Here is a 21,442-nt window from a genome sequence, read left to right as displayed (position 1 = left end):
TTCTCAGCAATGTCTAAAGAAACCTCTGTGCCATCATCTTGCTTTAGCAATTCCCCACTCTTCAGCAATAATGATCTTTCTAAAATGCAGACTTGACCCTATCATTCCTGTGATGAAATATTTTAGTTACTTTCCATTGCTCTGAAGAGTTGGAGCCTGGAGGTGAGGGGTGGCTCTTGAATCAGCAGAAGGGAGGATTTGGAGCCTGTGGAGAGACGGTCAGGTTCTAGAACAGAGATCCCAGGGAGATGTTCATACTTGGCTTTCACGTTGTGTAGTGGCTCATTGAATAAATTAGAAGTTCTGCTGCTGAGGACAGTTATCCAATTGGGTAGGGAGGACATGACTTCATTTCTATCAAGCTGTCACAGCATCAGCCAGAAGAAACTGTGTTCAACGATCAGACTTTCTGCTCAGGTTTTCTGTAGCCTGGCAAAACAAAACCAAAGAAAATAAAATACTTCCCCTTACTCTTTGGAAGAAAAGTTATGATCAACCTAGATAGCATATTCAAAAGCAGAGACATTACTTTGCCAACTAAGGTCCGTCTAGTCAAGGCTATGTTTTTTCCAATGTCATGTATGGATGTGAGAGTTGGACTGTGAAGAAGGATGAGCACTGAAGAATTGATGCTTTTGATCTGTGGTGTTGGAGAAGACTCTTGAGAGTCCCTTGGACTGCAAAGAGATCCAACCAGTCCATTCTGAAGGAGATCAGCCCTTGGTGTTCTTTGGAAGGAATGATGCTAAAGCTGAAACTCCAGTACTTTGGCCACCTCATGCAAAGAGATGACTCACTGGAAAAGACTCTGATGCTGGGAGGGATTGGGGGCAGGAGGAGAAGGGGACGACCGAGGATGAGATGGCTAGATGGCATCACGGACTCGATGGATGTGAGTCTGAGTGAACTCCGGGAGATGGTGATGGACAGGGAGGCCTGGCGTGCTGCAATTCATGGGATCGCAAAGAGTCGGACACGACTGAGCGACTGAACTGAACTGATCTTCCTTCATCAGATCTTATGCTATTTAACACTTCCAATGTTTATCTAGATCCATTACATATTTGAATGTTGGGGAAAGCTCCCTAACCTCCTACTTCAAAGTTTAATATGTAGGAAAAAAATCAATGGATGTGTGAGAATATAACAACTCAAAATAAGGTGAGCATTATGAAAAAAAACATCCAGTGACTGTCTGCAAAATAAAGTCGTTATTGTTGTTGCTATTCAGTCACTAAGTCATGTCCAACTCTTTGTGACCCCATGGACTGAAGCATGCCAGGCTTCCCTGTCCTCCACTGTCTCCCACAGTTCACTCAAGTTTATGTCCATTAAGTCGATGATAAGACATAGGAAATGTTGGAAAACGTCTCACTTATGTTTTCATTCAGAGTTTAGAGAACACTGAAAAGAATATCACCTAATATAATGAAATTAATAAACAAATGCCAAAAGAAGTAAATGTGATTAGAGGGGAAAGAAAGAGAGGTGTGTTGTCAGATCTAGCAGATCAGGTACATATGTTGTGGTTTGCAAAAGAGAAAACATGAAGGCTGAATAAACAGCAGCAATAATCAAAGAAATCATGGGAGAAAATATAATCAAAAAAGCTGAAAGTTAGGCAAAATCCGTGAAAATAGATTCAAACCTGCATAATTCTGGTGATTTCTTTAAATTTAAAAAAAATAGGTAACATGTATTCTAGAGGCTTCTAAATAGGAAAACCTAATAAGTAAAATACCATTTTTCATATTTTTGTTCAAAAATTCTAGGTCCCAGAAGATGATAAATCAATATTTAAGGTTCTGAACATTGTGATTTAGGAACTAACAATATGTCAAGTGCCATACAGAATTTAACTCATGATTACTCATGAGTTCCGCCCAGCCGCCACTCTCTCCATACCAGGAGCTCTCAGAGAATTCCTGTGGTCCCCAGACATGGGCATAATCAATAGGAGGAAGCTTAGTAGGATGGAAGTGTCTACCCTTCTGTATAGTTTGGAAATTCAGCAGCTTTCAGAACTCTGCAGTACTATATGCACCAGTGAATACCAGTCCAGCATTGCATTCACTTTTTTTTAAAAATTAATTTTTACTGGAGTAGAGTTGTTTTACCATGTTGTGTTAATTTCTACTGTACAGCAAAGTGAACCAGCCATACATACAAGTATATCCCCTACTGAGCATCACAACAACATTCTGAGTTATTCAACCTAAATAACACCTTCTTAAGAGTTTATCTCAGGGTCCTTTCTCTCAGTTCCTCATTTCTTTTCTGCTCAAACAGAAAAATACTCTCTCATATCCCCTTAAGGAGAGGCTGCAAATTGGTAGCAGAGATTGCAAACTGGGGGCCCACAGATTGCAGCAATATTTTGTTTGATAAGCAGAAAGAAATTTGAATTAACATTTTGAAGTTTGAGAGATCTCTATAGCCACCTAGGTATTGAGAAGATCTGGCACTATTGACATTATGTTCCCTCAGGGCAGCAGTTGGCTTGATGGAGGGTGAGGGCTCAGTCCTCTGTTTCTAGTCTCCACCTCATTGGAAGGAACCCAGTTACCAGCTATTGTCATGCTCACATAGCTATTTGTTTCCCCCTGGAGTAGAGCAAGTGTTGTTTAAAGTATTGCCTCTATTGAAAGAGGGAAAACAAAAGGAAGAATGAAGAGTCTACATGCTTTCAGAAAAATGGGAGAGAATATTTTTCCTTTTTGCAAAAAAGTAAACAATATTTTATGTGTCTTTGCCAAAGAATAAAACAGGAGACAGTTATGAAGCAAATTAAGGGACAACTGCTTCATAGAAAAGACATATGATGAAAACTCAATTAATAGGAAGAACTAGAATTTCCACAGTTGATTTCTGAATGCAAACAAAATAGGTTTCCCAAATGCTTTTGTGAAAAAGTGACCATAAAATCCTTTACAGACAACAGATTTCTGAAAGATTGTCTATGGAGTGAAGGCGACATTATGTGGCTTACACAGAATCAAACATTCATGAATATATTATACTCAGGAATACTGTCACTTAGAATATCGGGCTGAGAACTTGCTGGAAAGTGAAAGTCACTCAGTCATGCTATACAGTACAGGGAATTCTCCAGGCCAGAATACTGGAGTGGATAGCATTTCCCTTCTCCAGGGGATCTTCCCAACCCAGGGATCAAACTCAGGTCTCCCATGTTGCAGGTGAATTCTTTACCAGCTGATCCACAAGGAAAGCCCAAGAATACTAGAGTGGGTAGCCTATCCCTTCTCCAGGGGATCTTCCCAACCCAGAAATCAAACCGGGGTCTCCTGCACTACAGGCAGTTTCTTTACCAACTGAGCTAGAACTTCCTGGGGAGGAATTAAATAATCTGTGGTGTGTTATAATTGCAGTGGATGAAGCAAGGGTATAAATAATAATTCCAAGTAGCTAGCTATATTTACTTGTGGTATTAATTGAAAACTTCATGTAACCAATGAATTTATTAAAATGGCACTGTTGATGTCTACAACATCAAGAGATAATCTGTGTAATAGGAAAATCTTTGACGTTTTTCTGTAGAAAGGTCCAGTTAGTAAGCATGACTAGGGGTATATTCTGTGATGGTATGTGATGTTACTTAATTCCAACCGCTGTGGCAACATTTCACAATGGCACGGAACTGAAGCCTACTCACCACATCATTTGTCAGGAAACACACTGCAGTAAAGTATTCACGGATGTGGTCATTAAAGCTGTGTGCCAGACACGCTAGAAAGGTCTAGAACTACACAAAACCAGAGTTTTGCATGAGTTCAAGCTATTCATAACACAATAGTCCATTGTACTACATGCACCTACTAAGCACGTTGAAAATTAAACAAACAAACACATGCACTGAGATTTAAAATATACCATATTTCATTGACTCAGAGAAGCATGTTGCTTTCCACATGACATTTCTGGATTTAAGCTGTATGTAATCAATGATAAGAAAACATTGCTTAATTGGTAGCTTTGAATTTTTTTTCCTTAGTGGTGTATAAAATAAGGATGTATCCTAAAACTGATGCTGTTTTACACTCTGTGAAATATGATAAGAAAATACCACAAATTTAAGCCATTAAAGTTTTTTTTCTTTTTTTAATTAAATTTTTATTTTTACTTTATTTTACTTTACAATACTGTGTTGGTTTTGCCATACATTGACATGATAGATAAATCATGACACAATACATCAAAATTGACTCAAGAGAAGAAAACTTGAAGTGTCTTTGTTAACAGATGGTCTTAAGATTTTGGAAAATTGTAAAGCATAAACTGCAAGAAAATGTTTTTTAAATGTGGCAATTTCTGTGTTAAGATTGAAATTGAAATCATTTTTGAGGAACACAATTCCTTCTCTTTAAAAAACTTTTGAATTGACCAGATACACAGTTGTAAAGGTAAGACCTACAAATTTTGTAGTTTTAGCTGGTGCAAACAATGAATTAACTGCATTAAGGTATACATTAAGCAACAAATTTCATCATTTTGTTTGGTGATGGATATTGTGTGTAATTCTGCCAAAGATAAGTCTCAGAGATCTTTCTCACTCCTTTTGAGTGGAGAAGCACATCTTTCCTTTACCTACTTTTATAGTGTTGTGGTTTATAAACCAGCAGTTTACAAACCCAAAAACCTATAGGTTCTTGACAATGAAATAACATGTGAAGTTAACCAGGCATAAGACAAACACTTACCAGAACTATATGAAACTTATTTTTGACTCAGCTGAATACATAACACAAATACATGATACTGGAGATGATATTTTAAATTCATTAAAAAAATACAGGTTGAATGTTAAAATATTTAGTTGCTCTATCTTTGGAACTAAAAACATAATACTTTTTCTTTTGTGGATTGCATTTTCAGGTTAACATTGTGCATGGAGATGTCAAGTATAGAATTTATCCTTGAATCCTTTTAACTAGGAGTCATATTTAACAGCATTCTGCTTCATACATGGAAAATAGTTCTTTGAAAGTATAGATTCTTCTAAATATGAATAGAACATTTGTCCAATAATTTTGAAATTGGAGAACATATAATGAAAATTAATTTTTTATAGCCTTAGAAATTTATTTCATCTTATTTGTTTCATTTCTGATAAGGACTTTTGGATCAGAAAGTGAAACTGGATTATTTAGTGCTAAATGAGTTTTCCCAAATCAGACTTTTTGTAGGACAGAGTAAATCTAATTACAGTGGTGTGCCTCCATGTGAATGCCCCAGCAAAGACGTATTCAGAGTACTTAGATGACATGTAACGTTAAGTCTTTGATGCATTCTTTTAAAAACTACTGTATTGGCCAAAAAGTTCATTCAGATTTTTCCATAACCTCTTGCAGGAAAACCCAAATGGATTTTTTGACCAACTCAATGTATCATGTCATATTTCAGATGTACAAAAAAGATAAAGAATAATCTAATAAACAGCTGTCTCCTAATCCAAGAAATGAAACATTACATGGAATGTTTGAACTCCTTTGTACTATTCACAAATCACGTCCTCTTCTTCCATCTATGGGTTATGTACTACTCATTGTATCATAGGTCTTTTAGTGGCAAGTGAAAGAACTTCAAACTAGTTTAGGCAAAAGTGGTATGTATTGGCTCATGACATATGTCAAAGGATCACACAGTGAAACCAAAATAAAGCAAAGATATATCTGAACCTCTGGAACATCAAGAATCAGATAAAACTAGGTCTTGCCATATTCATCTCTTGTCTCTAATCACTTTCTCTTGTGATAGGAAATATGGCAGGAATCATAGCCATGAGAAGCTGTTGTATTTCATGTCTTACAAGTTAGAAAAATCCCAAAGGTAGACATTGATGGGTCTATCAGATGATGGAGACCCATCAAATATGGTTAGGGACAGGATCATGGTAAACAGTCTAACTGGAGCATGAGGAGCAGTTATCCCAAGACGAAAGTGGTTGTTTTCAGAAGAAGGAAGGTGCTGGGAAGGCACATGCACACACACATATATGCATGCGTGCACACACACACACACACACACACACACACACACACACACACACTCACCCCTGGCCTATTCCAACCGTCCTTATTACCTCTTGCCCACTTGCTGCTTCCAGAACTTTATGGCCTCCAACTTTGCCAACATTTTCCATCTACTTTTATAACCTCATTTAAAATTTATGTTTTTCCAAACTGGCTTGTCCTTGGATGACCATGTGTCTATTTCTAGGTCTGTCCTCTAAACTGAATTTTAGTTCTTCATTTCCAAGACTCTGCTGGTGTTTCCAAGTAGGTGACATGATGTCAATTCAGTTGCAATAAGTTCCAAACCACATTTACCATTTTCCACAAACTCAATCCAACTTCCTTCTTCAACTTCTTTATTTTTGTTAGTCATTATATCATATTACAACATACTCAGACACTGAAAGCCTCCTTGATGCTTCCTTCTTGGTCAAACACCATGTGAAGACCCTAGTCGATGATGTTTTTCAAAAGTTCTGTTACCTCTACTTCACCTCTCCATTCCTACCACCCCCATCCTAGCCTAAACCTTTCGCTGCAGTTGGAGTGCAAATGGTCTGAAACCTTCACCTTTCTAATGTTCACCCTTCAACCTTCACCCTCTCAATCAATATTAGAAAATGCTATTAGACAAAACTTTATAAAATCATCGTTATGATCATGTCACTTCCCTATTTAAGTTTCCATTATAATCATTAACTGGAGAAGGAAATGGCAACCCACTCCCGTGTTCTTGCTTGGAGAACTCTGTGGATGGAGGACCCTGACGGGCTGCAGTCCATGGGGTCACAAAAAGTCAGACACGACTGAGCAACTAACACATAACCATTAACACTAACAAACCTCAGCTCTTGAGCTTAGCTCTACAACCTGACCTTGATCTACTTGTATACTAATCATTAGGGAAATGCAAGTCAAAATCAGAATGAGATATCACCTCACACATATTAGAATGGCTGTGATTAAAACAATAAGTGATAACAATATCTAATGAAGATGTGCACTCTGTTGATGGGAATGCAAATTAGCATAGTCGCTATGGAAAACTGGGAAGTTCCTTGAAAAGTTAAAAATAGGACTCTTTCATTGTTGTTGTCATCTAGTCACTTAGTTACGTCCCACTCTTTTGCGACCCCATCGACTATAGCTCTCCAGGCTCCGCTATCCATGGGACTTTCCAGGCAAGAATACTGGAGTGGGTTGCTATTTCCTTTTCCAAGGGATCTTCCTGATCCAGAGATAGAGCCCGCTTCTCCTGCATTGACTGGTGGATTCTTTACCATTGAGCTACCTGGGAAGCCCCACAGGACTCTCATATGATCCAGCGATCCTATTTCTGGGTGTATATTGTGAAGGAAATGAAATTAGTATCTCAGAGAGATGTAGGCACTCCTATGTTCATTGCAGCATTATTCACCACAGCCAAAATGTGAAAACAGCCTAAGTGCTCACTGACAAATGAATGCATAAGGAAGATAGGTGTGTGTATACACATACGTGTGTGTGTGTGTGTGTGTGTGTGTGTGTATATATATATATATATATATATAATATTCACCTGTGAGAAAGAAGAAAATCTTGCCATCTTGCCATTTGCCATTCATAACAGCATAGATGTACCTGAGGGACATTCAGTTCAGTTCAGTTCAGTTCAGTTGCTTAGTCATGTCCGACTCTTTGTGATCCCATGGACTGCAGCACGCCAGGCTTCCCTGTCCATCACCAACACCTGGAGTTTACTCAAACTCACGTCCATTGTGTTGGTGATCCCATCCAACCATCACATCCCCTGTCATCCCCTTCTCCTCCTGTCTTCAATCTTTCCCAGAATTAGGGTCTTTTCAAAAGAGTTAGTTCTTTGCATCAGGTGGCCAAAATATTGGCGTTTCAGCTTCAGCATCAGTCCTTCCAATGAATATTCAGGACTGATTTCCTTTAGGATGGACTGGTTGAATCTCCTTGCAGTCCAAGGGACTCTCAAGAGTTTTCTCCAACACCACAGTTCAAAAGCATCAATTCTTCGGCACTCCATTTTCTTTATAGTCTAACTCTCACATCCACACATTACCACTGGAAAAACCACAGCTTTGACTAGATGGACGTTTGTTGGCAAAGTAATATCTCTGCTTTTTAATATGCTGTCTAGATTGGTCATAACTTTTCTTCCAAGGAGCAAGTGTCCTTTAATTTCATAGCTGCAATCACCATCTGCAGATTTTGAAGCCCCAAAAAATAGTCTGTCACTGTTTTCACTGTTTCCCCATCTATTTCCCATGAAGTGATGGGACTAGATGCCATGATCTTAGTTTTCTGAATGTTGAGTTTTAAGCCAACTTTTTCACTCTCCTCTTTCACTTTCATCAAGAGGCTTTTTAGTTCCTCTTCACTTTCTGCCATCGGGTGGTGTCATCTGCATATCTGAGGTTATTGACATTTCTCCTGGCAATCTTGATTCCAGCTTGTGCTTCATCCATGTTATATTCTGCATATAAGTTAAACAAGCAGGGTGACAATATACAGCCTTGATGTACTCCTTTCCCGATTTGGAACCAGTCTGTTGTTCCACACCTGGTTCTAACTATTGCTTCCTAACCTGCATACAGATTTCTCAGGAGGCAGGTCAGGTGGTCTGGTATTCCCATCTCTTTCAGAATTTTCCACAGTTTGCTGTGATCCAAACAGCCAAAGCCTTTGGCATAATCAATAAAGCAGAAGTAGATGTTTTTCTGGAACTCTCTTGCTTTTTTGATGATCCAGCAGATGATGGCAACTTGATCTCTGGTTCCTCTGCCTTTTCTAGACCCAGCTTGAATGTCTGGAAGTTCACGGTTCACATACTGTTGAAGCCTAGCTTGGAGAATTTTGAGTATTACTTTGCTAGTGTGTGATATGAGTGCAATTGTGTGGTACTTTGAGCATTCTTTGACATTGCCTTTCTTTGGGATTGGAATGAAAACTGTCCTGTGGCTACTGCTGAGTCTTCCAAATTTGCTTGCATATTGAGTGTAGCACTTTCAGAACATCATCTTTTAGGGTTTGAAATAGCTCAAATGGAATTCCATCACCTCCACTAGCTTTGCTTGTAGTGATGCTTCCTAAGGCCCACTTGTCTTCACATTCCAGGATGTCCGACTCTAGGTGAGTGATCACACCATCGTGACCATCTGGGTCTTGAAGATCTTTTTTGTATAGTTCTTCTGTATATTCTTGCCACCTCTTCTTAATATCTTCTGCTTCTGTTAGGTCCATACCATTTCTGTTCTTTATTGTGCCCATCTTTGGTATCTCTAATTTTCTTGGAGGGATCTCTAGTCTTTCCCACTCTATTGTTTCCCTCTATTTCTTTGCATTGGTCACCAAGGAAGGCTTTGTTATCTCTCCTTGCTATGTTTTGGAATTCTGCATTCAAATGGGTATATCTTTCCTTTTCTCCTTGCCTTTTGCTTCTCTTCTTTTCTCAGCTATTTGTAAAGCCTCCTCAGACAACCATTTTCCCTTTTTGCATTTGTGAAATAAGCCAGACAGAGAAAAGCAAATACTAGTTGTCAGGGACATCCAAATTAAAACCACAGTGCAATACCATTCACCTCCACTAGAATGGCCCAAATTAAAAAAGAATTGACAGTACCAAATGTTTGTGAAAATGTAGAACAAATCTCCTGCACTGTTGATGGGAACCTGAAATACTAGATTCACTCTGGAAAACTCTTCAGCAGTGTCTTGTAAAAATAAATGCACATCCACTTTATGACACAGTAATTCCACTTCTAGGAATTTATCTAAGAGAAATGAAAACTGCTGTCACCAAAAGGTGGATTCAAGAATGTTTATTCAAAAACTCTCCAGAAAGCAGGAATACAAGGAACATGCCTCAACATAATAAAAGCTGTATACGACAAACCCACAGCAAACATTATCCTCAATGGTGAAAAATTGAAAGCATTTCCCCTAAAGTCAGGAACAAGACAAGGGTGCCCACTTTCACCACTACTATTCAACATAGTTTTGGAAGTTTTGGCCACAGCAATCAGAGCAGAAAAAGAAATAAAAGGAATCTAAATAGGAAAAGAAGTAAAACTCTCACTGTTTGCAGATGACATGATCCTCTACATAGAAAACCCTAAAGATTCCACCAGAAAATTACTAGAGCTAATCAATGAATACAGTAAAGTTGCAGGATATAAAACCAACACATGGAAATCCCTTGCATTCCTATACGTTAATAATGAGAAAATAGAAAGAGAAATTAAGGAAACAATTCCATTCACCATTGCAACGAAAAGAATGAAATACTAGGAATATATCTACCTAAGACTTTGATGCTGGGAAGGATTGGGGACAGGAGAAGAAGGGGACGATCGAGGATGAGATGGCTGGATGGCATCACTGACTCGATGGATGTGAGTCTGAGTGAACTCCGGGAGTTGGTGATGGACAGGGAGGCCTGGCGTGCTGCAATTCATGGGGTCGCAAAGAGTCGGACATGACTGAGCGACTGAACTGAACTGAACTGAAAGAAACAAAAGACCTATATATAGAAAACTATAAAACACTGGTGAAAGAAATCAAAGAGGACACTAATAGATGGAGAAATATACCGTGTTCCTGGATCAGAAGAATCAATATAGTGAAAATGATTATACTACCCAAAGCAATCTATAGATTCAATGCAATCCCTATCAACCTACCAATGGTATTTTTCACAGAGCTAGAACAAATAATTTCACAGTTTGTATAGAAATACAAAAACACCTCGAATAGCCAAAGCAATCTTGAGAAAGAAGAATGGAACTGGAGGAATCAACTTGCCTGACTTCAGGCTCTACTACAAAGCCACAGTCATCAAGACAGTATGTACTGGCACAAAGACAGAAGTGTAGATAAATGGAACAAAATAGAAAGCCCAGAGATAAATCCATGCACCTATGGACACCTTATCTTTGACAAAGGAGGCAAGAATATACAATGGAAAAAAGACAATTTCTTTAACAAATGGTGCTGGGAAAACTGGTTAACCACTTGTAAAAGAGTGAAACTAGAACACTTTCTAACACCATATACAAAAATAAACTCTAAATGGATTAAAGATCTAAATGTAAGACCAGAAACTATAAAACTCCTAGAGGAGAACATAGGGAAAACACTCTCCTACATAAAGCACAGCAGGATCCTCTATGACCCACCTCCCAGGATATTGGAAATAAAAGCAGAAATAAACAAATGGGACCTAATTAAAATTAAAAGCTTCTGCACAACAACGAAACTATAAGCAAGGTGAAAAGACACCCTTCAGAAAGGGAGAAAATAATAGCAAATGAAGCAACTGACAAACAACTAATCTCAAAAATATACAAGCAACGTATGCAGCTCAATTCCAGAAAAATAAATGACCCAATCAAAAAATGAGCCAAAGAACTAAACAGAAATTTCTCCAAAGAAGACATACAGATGGCTAACAAACACATGAAAAGATGCTCAACGTCACTCATTATCAGAGAAATGCAAATCAAAACCACAATGAGGTACCATTTCACTCCAGTCAGAATGGCTGCGATCCAAAAGTTTACAAGCAATAAATGCTGGAGAAGGTGTGGAGAAAAGGGAACCCTCTTACACAGTTGGTGGGAATGCAAACTAGTACAGCCACTATGGAGAACAGTGTGGAGATTCCTTAAAAAACTGGAAATAGAACTGCCATACGACCCAGCACTCCCACTGCTGGGCATACACACTGAGGAAACCAGAATTGAAAGAGACATGTGTACCCCAATGTTCATCACAGCACTGTTTATAATAGCTAGGACATGGAAGCAACCTAGATGTCCATCAGCAGACGAATGGATAAGAAAGCTGTGGTACATATACACAATGGAGTATTACTCAGCCATTAAAAAGAATACATTTGAATCAGTTCTAATGAGGTGGATGAAACTGGAGCTTATTATACAGAGTGAGGTAAGCCAGAAAGAAAAACACCAATACAGTATACTAATGCATATATATGGAATTTAGAAAAATGGTAATGATAACCCTGTATGCAAGACAGCAAAAGAGACACAGATATATAGAACAGTCTCATCGACTCTGTGGGAGAGGGCGAGGGTGGGATGATTTGGGAGAATGGCATTGAAACATGTATAATATTATATGTGAAACGAATTGCCAGTCCAGGTTCGATGCATGATACAGGAGCTGGTGCACTGGGATGACCCAAAGGGATGGTATGGGGAAGGATGTGGGAAGGGGGTTCAGGATGGGGAACATGTATACACCTGTGGCGGATTCATGTTGATGTATGGCAAAACCAATACAATATTGTAAAGTTTTTAAAAAAAGAATGTTTATTCATAATAGTTCCACAGTGTAAACAATGCAAGTGATCATCAAAAGTAGATAACAATTTATGACTCACATACTGTTAAGGATGAATCTCAAAGGTATTATGTGGAGTGAAAGTAGCAAAACAAGAGTCCAAATCACATGATTCCATAAAAGAACAGACAAAACTCATCCATGGGAAGAAATAAACTGTGAAAAAATTAGTACAGTGGTTGCCCATGGTGGGTGAAGATTTATTGGAAGAGGAATACTGGAACTTTCTGTGCTGATGGAAATATCATATATTATATTTGAGGTATTGGTTGCATGAATATATATACATATAAGTATATACATATTAATCAAGCCTCATCAAGTTTTACATTTAATACCTGTGCATATTACTGTGTATAAATTTTGCCTACAAATGAAAAAATTCTGCAAATAGTTACTGAACTCTTGTTATTCTGCTTCTGCAGTGTTACAGGATAGAAATTCTGAAACCACTTTTTCTGTATGCTACACATACGCAAACAGGCAAATATATTGAACATAAATGCAAGGTATTTTTCATGGTTAAAGGCATTATGAATATATAGAAGAAGAAAACTAAAGTGAACCTTATATTTTGGGGTTGGAATTGTGGGGAGGAGAGGATAGAAATGGGGCAAATGAAAGAAATGGGTACATCTGGATAAAGGGTATATGGAAATTCTTGCAACTTTAAGTATAAGATTATGTCAAAATATAATGCTAAAAAAGCTGTGGAGAGCAGTAAGATGTAATAGAGACCTGTCCAGAGAGAGTTTAGGCAAAACAAGAGGAAGAAAAATAAGAAAGGCTGTCCTTTATCGTTCTCTTTCTTAGTCCTCCAAGTCCTCCAGGGGAAGGTGGAATTAAAGGGTCACAGTACAGTTCAACTGAAGGACCACATCGTCCCGCTCAATAATAAGAGTGACAGGAACAGGGAGTCTCAACATTGGTTGTACCCTGGTAACCCTAGGGTCCTTAAGAAAATGTTGCCTAGGTTCTACCTCCAGTTCAGTTCAGTTCAGTCGCTCAGTCATGTCCGACTCTTTGCGACCCCACGAATTGCAGCACGCCAGGCCTCCCTGTCCATCACCAACTCCTGGAGTTCACTCAGACTCATGTCCATCGAGTCAGTGATGCCATCCAGCCATCTCATCCTCTGTTGTCCCCTTCTCCTCCTGCCCCCAATCCCTCCCAGCATCAGAGTCTTTTCCAATGAGTCAACTCTTCGCATGAGGTGGCCAAAGTACTGGAGTTTCAGCTTTAGCATCATTCCTTCCAAAGAAGACCGAGGGCTGATCTCCTTCAGAATGGACTGGTTGGATCTCCTTGCAGTCCAAGGGACTCTCAAGAGTCTTCTCCAACACCACAGTTCAAACACATCAATTCTTCGGCGCTCAGCCTTCTTCACGGTCCAACTCTCACATCCATACATGACTACTGGAAAAACCATAGCATTGACTAGACGGACCTTTGTTGGCAAAGTAATGTCTCTGCTTTTGAATATGTTATCTAGGTTGGTCATAACTTTTCTACCTCCAGAGATCTGATTTAATCAGCCTAGTGTATGGCCTAGCCATTGAGATTTTGAAAGCTCCCCTAATGTGCATCCAAGAGTGGAGACCACTGTCTTTGAGGGAAACCTAGAGCTTAGCTGGTAAAGAATCCACCTGCAATTCAGGAGACCTGGGTTCAATCCTTGGGTTGGGAAGATTCCCTGGAGAAGGGAAAGGCTACCCACACCAGTATTCTGGCTTGGAGAATACCATGGACTGTATAGTCCATGGGGTTGCAAAGAGTTGGACATGACTAAGTGACTTTCACACACAGGATAACTTTGGTTATCTATCTTACATATGGTTGTGTATATAAGTCAGTCTTACTCTCCCAATGTGTCCCATCCTCTCCTTCCCAAACTGTGTTCACATGTTTATTCTCTACATCTGTGTCTCTATTCCTGCCCTGGAAATAGGTGCATTTGTACCATTTCCTAGATTCCACATATATGTGTTAATATTTGGTATTTGTTTTCTCTTTCTGACTTACTTTTCTCCGCACAGCAGACTCTAGGTCCACCCACATCTCTATGAATGGCCCAGCCTCATTCCTTTCCATGGCTGAGTAAGAGTCCATTGGTCCACTGTACGCCTGCGCCACATCTTCTTTATCTGTTTCCCTGCTGTTGGACCTTTAGGTTGCTTCCATGCCTTGGCTATTGTGAATAGTGCTGCAATGAACATTGGGGTGCATGTGTCTTGAGTTATGATTTTCTTAGGGTGTATGCTAGTAGTGGAAAAGTCCAAGACCAGATGACTTCACGGGCAGATTCTATCAAACATTTAGAGAAGGGCTGGGCTATGCATTCAAGCCTGTAAAGATCTAAGCCTGGTATACCTGTCTCTCTACTGAGTCATTTAGGTTCTGATTTGAGGGAAGACTTCCTGGCTAGGCTCCTGCGCAGGAAGACAGAGAATGCTGGTCTCCACAACCATGTTTTTCGGCAAGACTACTTCGGCGGGTTCCCCAACTAGACTGATCAATGCTTGGTACTGACCTCAAGTGGGAATAGAACCAGAAAGCACAGACAGGCTTTGCATCCAGGGCACCCCACTGAGCAAGTATCTTCCTTTTTATCTCTCAGTATAAAGCAGGTTGAATATACATTTCTGAATCAGTGCACTTTCAGACAAAATGACCCATCCTCTAGTTCCTGTAGGAGCTTTGATGTAGTGCTTCTTGAAACCGAAATGATGATGTCACTTCTTCCGTGTTTGTCTTTTCATATTGTATGTTTCCATGAAAATTGTGGAGTTTGAGGAGGATAATATCATTGCCAAGGTAGTGAAAATGTTCAAATATTATACTTGCATCTATTTTAAGAAATAGCCAGCATGTGAAAAGCCAACCAATGTCCCTTGGAATTTAGATATCATTTCATAAGAGGTGATTTCTCATGGTGTGGGTCATACCAACCATATGGTATGTGGTTCTGCACATAGTATGCAGAACATTTACATTGAGTACTTTGCTTCTCTATTTTGTTCATTTTTAAAAGTTTCCCTGGTGTTTCAGATGGTAAAGAATCTGCCTGCAATGCAGAAGACCTGGGTTTTATCCCTGGGTCAGGAAGATCCTCTGGAGAAGGGAATGGCTACCTGCTCTAGTATTCTTGCCTGGAGAGCTCCATGGACAGAGGAGCCTGGCGGTCTACAGTCCATGGGATTGCAAACAGTTGGTCATGACTGAGCGACTAACAACACTTTCTGTCAAGAGAAACCTAGGCAATCAATGCCATTCTACTTGCCTACACCATGTGTAGAGCTTTCATTGTTTTATTCTACCGTGGAAGGGCCCATTGATGTAGACAGACTTGGAGTTATATTTCATAGAAGAAATTGGAGTGGGTTTCTGAAGGCTTTATGAACAATCAGAGGCATAGCCACACAGGGCCCGTTTCATGTCTGCTCTCAACACAGATCTGGTGTCCTCGGATCTGCCTTGTGGTCCATCCTTACCCTGAAACTGCTCTTTGCCCAAAGCAGAATGGTGTCCATAGCCCTCCTCAGCTTGGCATTCCCTGAGATCAGGATGACTGCATGTCCCGAGGGACAGGCTGCCATTATCCCTATGCAGACCATCACCCCAACCTTGCTGTGCCACAGCGTCAGCAACGGCACCGAGACTAAGGCAGCGGAGAGTGACAGCACATACAGGCAGAAGAAAGAGACGAGAGACCTGAGTGCCCGGGTGTGAGCCTCCAGGCTGGGGTCCCGAGAGCCTCTGGTTTCAGCCCTCATCATCCTCATGTGCCTCCCCAGGGAGAACACTAGCATCCCAGAGGAAACCAGGAAAAGCAAGAAAGAAGGGATGGACGCCAGGCTGCAGAAGAGGAAGGAATGAAAGAAACTGAGTTTTGCAATGTTCAAATTGAGTTCAGTACTGTTATTCGTGAGTAGCCTAGTTACAGCTGAGAAACGAGATCCACTAAAAAAGTTCCATAAGCAGAGAAGAGTGCAGACACAGGAGAGAACCACAGCACCCAGAAGCATCTGGGGGATCTTTCTGGAGATCCAGCTTGCTGCACGGAGCAGGAAGGCGTGAGAGAAACGGACAATCTTGGAGCAGTAAAGGAGACTAAGGCACGTGGTGAGCCAGAGGCCGGCTTGGTGGACGATCATCCAGAGCACGATGATGGTCTGGTAGCTGAAGCTCAGTGGGTCTCTTATTCGCTGGAAATGAGTAAGCTGGATGGCCTTCAGAAAGAGCAGCCCGTGCAGGACAAGCCGGGTGAGGCTGAGACTCAACAGGACAAGATCACAGTGGCTCAGTGGCTGCCTCCTCACCAGGTCCCGGAAATTCACCAAGAAAATGAAGGCGTTGACCAGGATCCCTACTGCAAACTCCAGGACTGAAAAGAACAGAAATGCATTCCTGACTTCAGAGGGCACAGATGCGATGTGAGTCAGAGTCACCATGATGCCTCTTCTGACTTGGCTAATCTAAGACTCATGTACCGCCCAGGAGAGAAAGTATGTTTGTGTGCTAAGTCAGGACCTTCCTTTACAAGGCATCCGCTCTTGATCCAGAGTTATCCCAAGGTGAGTGCATCAAAAGTTCAGACAGTAAACTTAGAGGGACAGTACTTATTTAGAATATCCCTTGGATACTCACAGATGCTCATTGTGAGAGCAGAAGAATGATGGTTCTGTCTCTTGGGTGATGCAGAAGCTTTGAATAAACCCAGGTATTCTGTAATAACAGCCTTCCCTGAGGGCCACGGCATGACATCACGGATGCAAACAAGATAGGATCTTGACTTCCCAAACCCAGTTTTGCATGTCCATCTGGGCGCCCATGAGTGCAGAAGACAGTAGAATTTGTTTATGGGTTTTCAGTAAACTGACAGCAGGCAAAGCATATATTCTCTGTGAACTGAGGTTTGAAACAGTGCCTCTTTCCATTTGCATGCCTTCCATCACCCCTGAGGGTGACTCTGATCACAGACTATGTTTTTAATATGGACAAGGGCAGGCATGGCTCCTCTGCCGTTTGACTAGTATGACTGCCGTCGCCAAAGACTTCATTCAGCCATCATCATTATGCCAGGTACCACGCTTGGCAAGAGGACCGTTAACATGAACAAGGCAGCATCTTACTATGAAGGGAGGGGGAATGGGGAGTATCTGGCCTGGATCATTGCAGAAGTCTTGCAACTGCTCTCTCTGCTTCCCACCCCTACTCCCACACCACACTTTCTACAAAGCAGCAGTCGTGATCCTGTTAGCATGTAACTAAAATCATGCCGGCTTCCCTGGTGGCTCAGAGGTTAAAGCGTCTGCCTCCAATGCGGGAGACCTGGGTTTGATCCCTGGGTGGGGAAGACCCCCTGGAGAAGGAAATGGCAACCCACTCCAGTATTCTTGCCTGGAGAATCCCATGGACGGAGGAGCCTGGTAGGCTACAAAGAGTCGGACACGACTGAGCGACTTCACTTACTTACTTACTTAAGATCATACCATTGCCTGGAGAATCCCATGGGCAAAGGAGGTTGGTGGGCTACAGTCCATGGGGTCACAAAGAGTCAGACATGACTGAGTGACCAACACTTGGCCCATGAAGTCCAGTCAATCAGTGCTAGTTATAGAGCCATCATAGGATCCAGCAATTTCTCTTCTGGGTATATATCCACAGGAAATGAGAGAGGATATCAAAGATATATCCATACTCCCATGTTCATTGTGGCATTATTCACAAGAGCCAAGATATGGCAGCAACCCAAGTGTCCATTAATGGATGAATGAATGCAATGGAATCTTACTCAGGCATGAGAAAGGGAAATCCCACGATGCGGGACAACATGGATGGGCCTGAGGACACTGTGCTAAGTGAAATAAGCCAGGCAGAGAAGGACAAATAGTGCATGGTATCACTTATACTGTATGTGAGAAAAAGACTTAAACTGATAGGAATGGAGTAAAAAAGTGATTTCCAGTGGTTGGGAGGTAGGAGAAATAAGGAGAGGTTGTGAGTGTATGCTATGTCGCTTCAGTTGTGCCTGACTCTTCGTGACCCCGTGGACCATAGCCCACCATGTTCCTCCTGAGATTCTTCAGGCAAGAATACTGGAGTGGGTTGCTGTGCCCTCCTCCAGGGGGTCTTTCAGACCCAGGGATCCAACCCATCCACGTCTCTTACATTTCCTGCATTGGCAGCCAGCTTCTTTACCACTAGTGCCACCTGGGAAGCCCCCAACTTAAAGCTAGAAGATGAATAAAGTCTGAGAATCTGATGTGTAACACATCATATATAACGCTGAATTGTATAAATAAAATCTTAGAGAGTAAAACTTATATGTTCTTATTGAATACAGATTTCACATGGAAGTGAAAACATATAGCGTTTCTCTTTCTCTGACTTATTTTTGCTAAGCGAAATACCCTCCAGGCCCATCTATATTGTTGCATTTGACAAAATGTCATTCATTTTGATGGCTGAGTAGTATTCGTATATATATATACACCACATCTTGTTTATCCACTTATGTGTGATGTGCACTTAAGGTTGCTTGTCTATCTTGGCTATTGCAAGAAAGTATGTACATTTTTGAGCACACAGTGAGCTTCCTGTTTGAACATCACTGAGCTGAGATTCCTCAGTCCCAGCAAACTTTTTCCTCCCTCACATAATTGATTATCTAGATGCAAAGCAAAGGGGTGACGGGGGAGACGTGACAGAGAAGTAAGTACCATGAGATCTGGGGCAAGTGAGCCAAAGGAAACAGGACTGTGAGGAAATGGCGGTTTACATGAGCATGCCCCTCTGGGAGAAAGTGCATTTTAATTTAGAGAGGAAAGCACAGCTAAGTGACTTGAGACAACAGGGTTAACTGAAAGAAGCAGTGTAATGTTAGTGGGACAGGTCACTGACAGGAAACAGATGGCTGGGGTGGTGGTGTTCTCAACCAGGGCCATGGTGATGAAGGAGGGCATGGCCACCAGAAAGTGCCCTGGGAGGAAGGAGGCCAGTGCTCTGATGGGTGAGAGGAGGCCAGCGGACGCCTTGCAGCAGGAGCGGAGACTGGAGGGGCTGGGCTCCTGACCAAGACCGGTTCCCTTCTCTTTTGTGTAAATTATAATATAAAGTGATCCATGGATGGCTTCTCATCTGGCACCTGCCCCCATTCCTACCTGGGGACTGGAGAGTTTCTCACCCTGCGGATAGGCAGTTACGGAGTGTTGTTTGAGACCAGTGGGTAAGACCAGGTAACTGGCTCTCAGGAAGCCTGGTGTCTGAGGATGAGTCGATAATTGAACCACATCACTGTCGTTTTTCCAAGTTCAGGCCAGCTTGGGATCCAGAATCTTCCTATCATTACTCAACAGCTGCCACTAGGTGGCACCAGACCACTGTGAGGTCTGGAATTCCTGGCCTGGTGATAGCAGAGTTGGTAAAGAACCCATTTGCAATGCTGGAGAACCTGGTTCGATTCCTGGATTGGGAAGATCCGCTGGAGAAGGGATAGACTACCCACTCCGGTATTCTTGGGCTTCCTTTGTGGCTTAGCTGGCAAAGAATCCTCCTGCAATGCGGGAGACTTGGGTTGGGTTGGGAAGATCCCCTGAAGGGCAAGTCTCCCCACTCCACTATTCTGGCCTGGAGAATTCCGTGGACTGTATAGTCAATGGGGTCACAAACAGTCGGACACAACTGAGTGACTTTCACTTCACTTCCTTTCACTTTGTGCAAGCTCACCCCAGCCATTGATTTAATCTTGCAACCCTGTGACCTCGTATGTTACAGAATTGAAATCTTAAGACTTCATCATGTATCACTCTGTAGTAGGCTGAATTGTGAAGAGTGTGGTGATACTTCCATTTTACTGATGACAAAGTAGAGTTTCAGAAAGGTTAGTTAAGTAGCTGGGCCAAGGTAACTAAATTACTAAGTGAGGAGTTAGGATGCTGATGCTTTAGATGGGATTTAGCCAAGAGTCCTGGAAATTCCTATGTCCAGCTCTGACAATCACTCCTATCACAGGAGAGGAGCAACAGGGAAATTGGGTGTAAGGTGCATTACTTTATTAAAAGCTAGACCTGCGTCTAAGAGCTCCCAAGAAAGAGCTCTGATAATAGTTGGTTTGGAGCATGCAATAGACCTAGGCAGAGTCCACACATCCAACTTGCCACTCTGTTCAATAGCGGTCATGGTTCAGTCGCTAAGTCCTGTCCGACTCTTTGCGACCCTATGGACTGCAGCACGCTGGGCTCCCCTGTCCTTCACTGTCTCCCAGGGTTTGCTCAAATTCATGTCCGTTGACTCAACAGTGGTGGTTGCTGCTAACTGCCTGCACACTATTAGTTCTTTCCTTTTCATTGTCAACGTATTATCAGGTGTGTCAATATTAACTAAATATAAACTGCATTTGCCATCTTTCTTTCAGGTTAGAGTGTCCAGTGAAACACAGGAAGAAGACATTGGGTGGGAAAATCCCTTCGAAAGCCCTAGTTTCCTTTTCTTCTGTCTGGGCCTGAACTTGGATGTTACGGTTGGAGCGCCAGTCAGGAGGGAAAAGCCAAGAGAATCTCAATCCCGCAGTTTTACAAGTTCTTGAAACCCACCAGCGACTTCTCTGCTCCAGAGGGAGCAGAGAAAGTGAGCAAGGTCATCGCTTTCTGTCTTTAAGTCACGGTGCTTGGGCTTCTGTGACTGGAAGCCGGACGCAGCAACTCACCGATGACTTGCCTGTGAGAAGGGCTCAGTCTGTTTGCCTGTCTGAGCACTTGAAGCCAGGAAGCGGACTGAGAGGAGGGCAGCTTGTCCAGCTAGCTCCGTGTTTAGGTTCACTTACGAAGAGGCAGAAAACAGGAAGCAAGAGAGGAAATGAAACGGAGCCTCTGCTCCCTGCATTTAAAGCTGCGGTTCCTAATATTTTTGGCAGCAGGGACTGGTTTCATGGAAGACGGCTTTTTCGCGGATGGAGGTGGGGAGTGGGAGGACGGTTTCCGGATGATTCAAGTGCCTTACGTTCACGGTGCTTCTTTGAGACTCTAATGCTGTCATTG

The 21,442-nt window shown here is 41.6% G+C and overlaps 1 protein-coding gene across 1 annotated transcript; it reads right to left on the bottom strand.

The window, feature by feature from the left end:
• TAS2R38 (taste 2 receptor member 38) lies at positions 15,848–16,855 on the bottom strand. Its single transcript, XM_005679615.2, has one exon. The coding sequence runs from the start codon at positions 16,853–16,855 to the stop codon at positions 15,848–15,850; it is 1,008 nt and encodes a 335-aa protein (XP_005679672.2).

The sequence above is a fragment of the Capra hircus genome, chromosome 4 (genome assembly GCF_001704415.2).
Source record: "Capra hircus breed San Clemente chromosome 4, ASM170441v1, whole genome shotgun sequence".
NCBI classification, from domain to species: domain Eukaryota; kingdom Metazoa; phylum Chordata; class Mammalia; order Artiodactyla; family Bovidae; genus Capra; species Capra hircus.
This window is presented reverse-complemented; position numbering and strand designations above follow the sequence as displayed.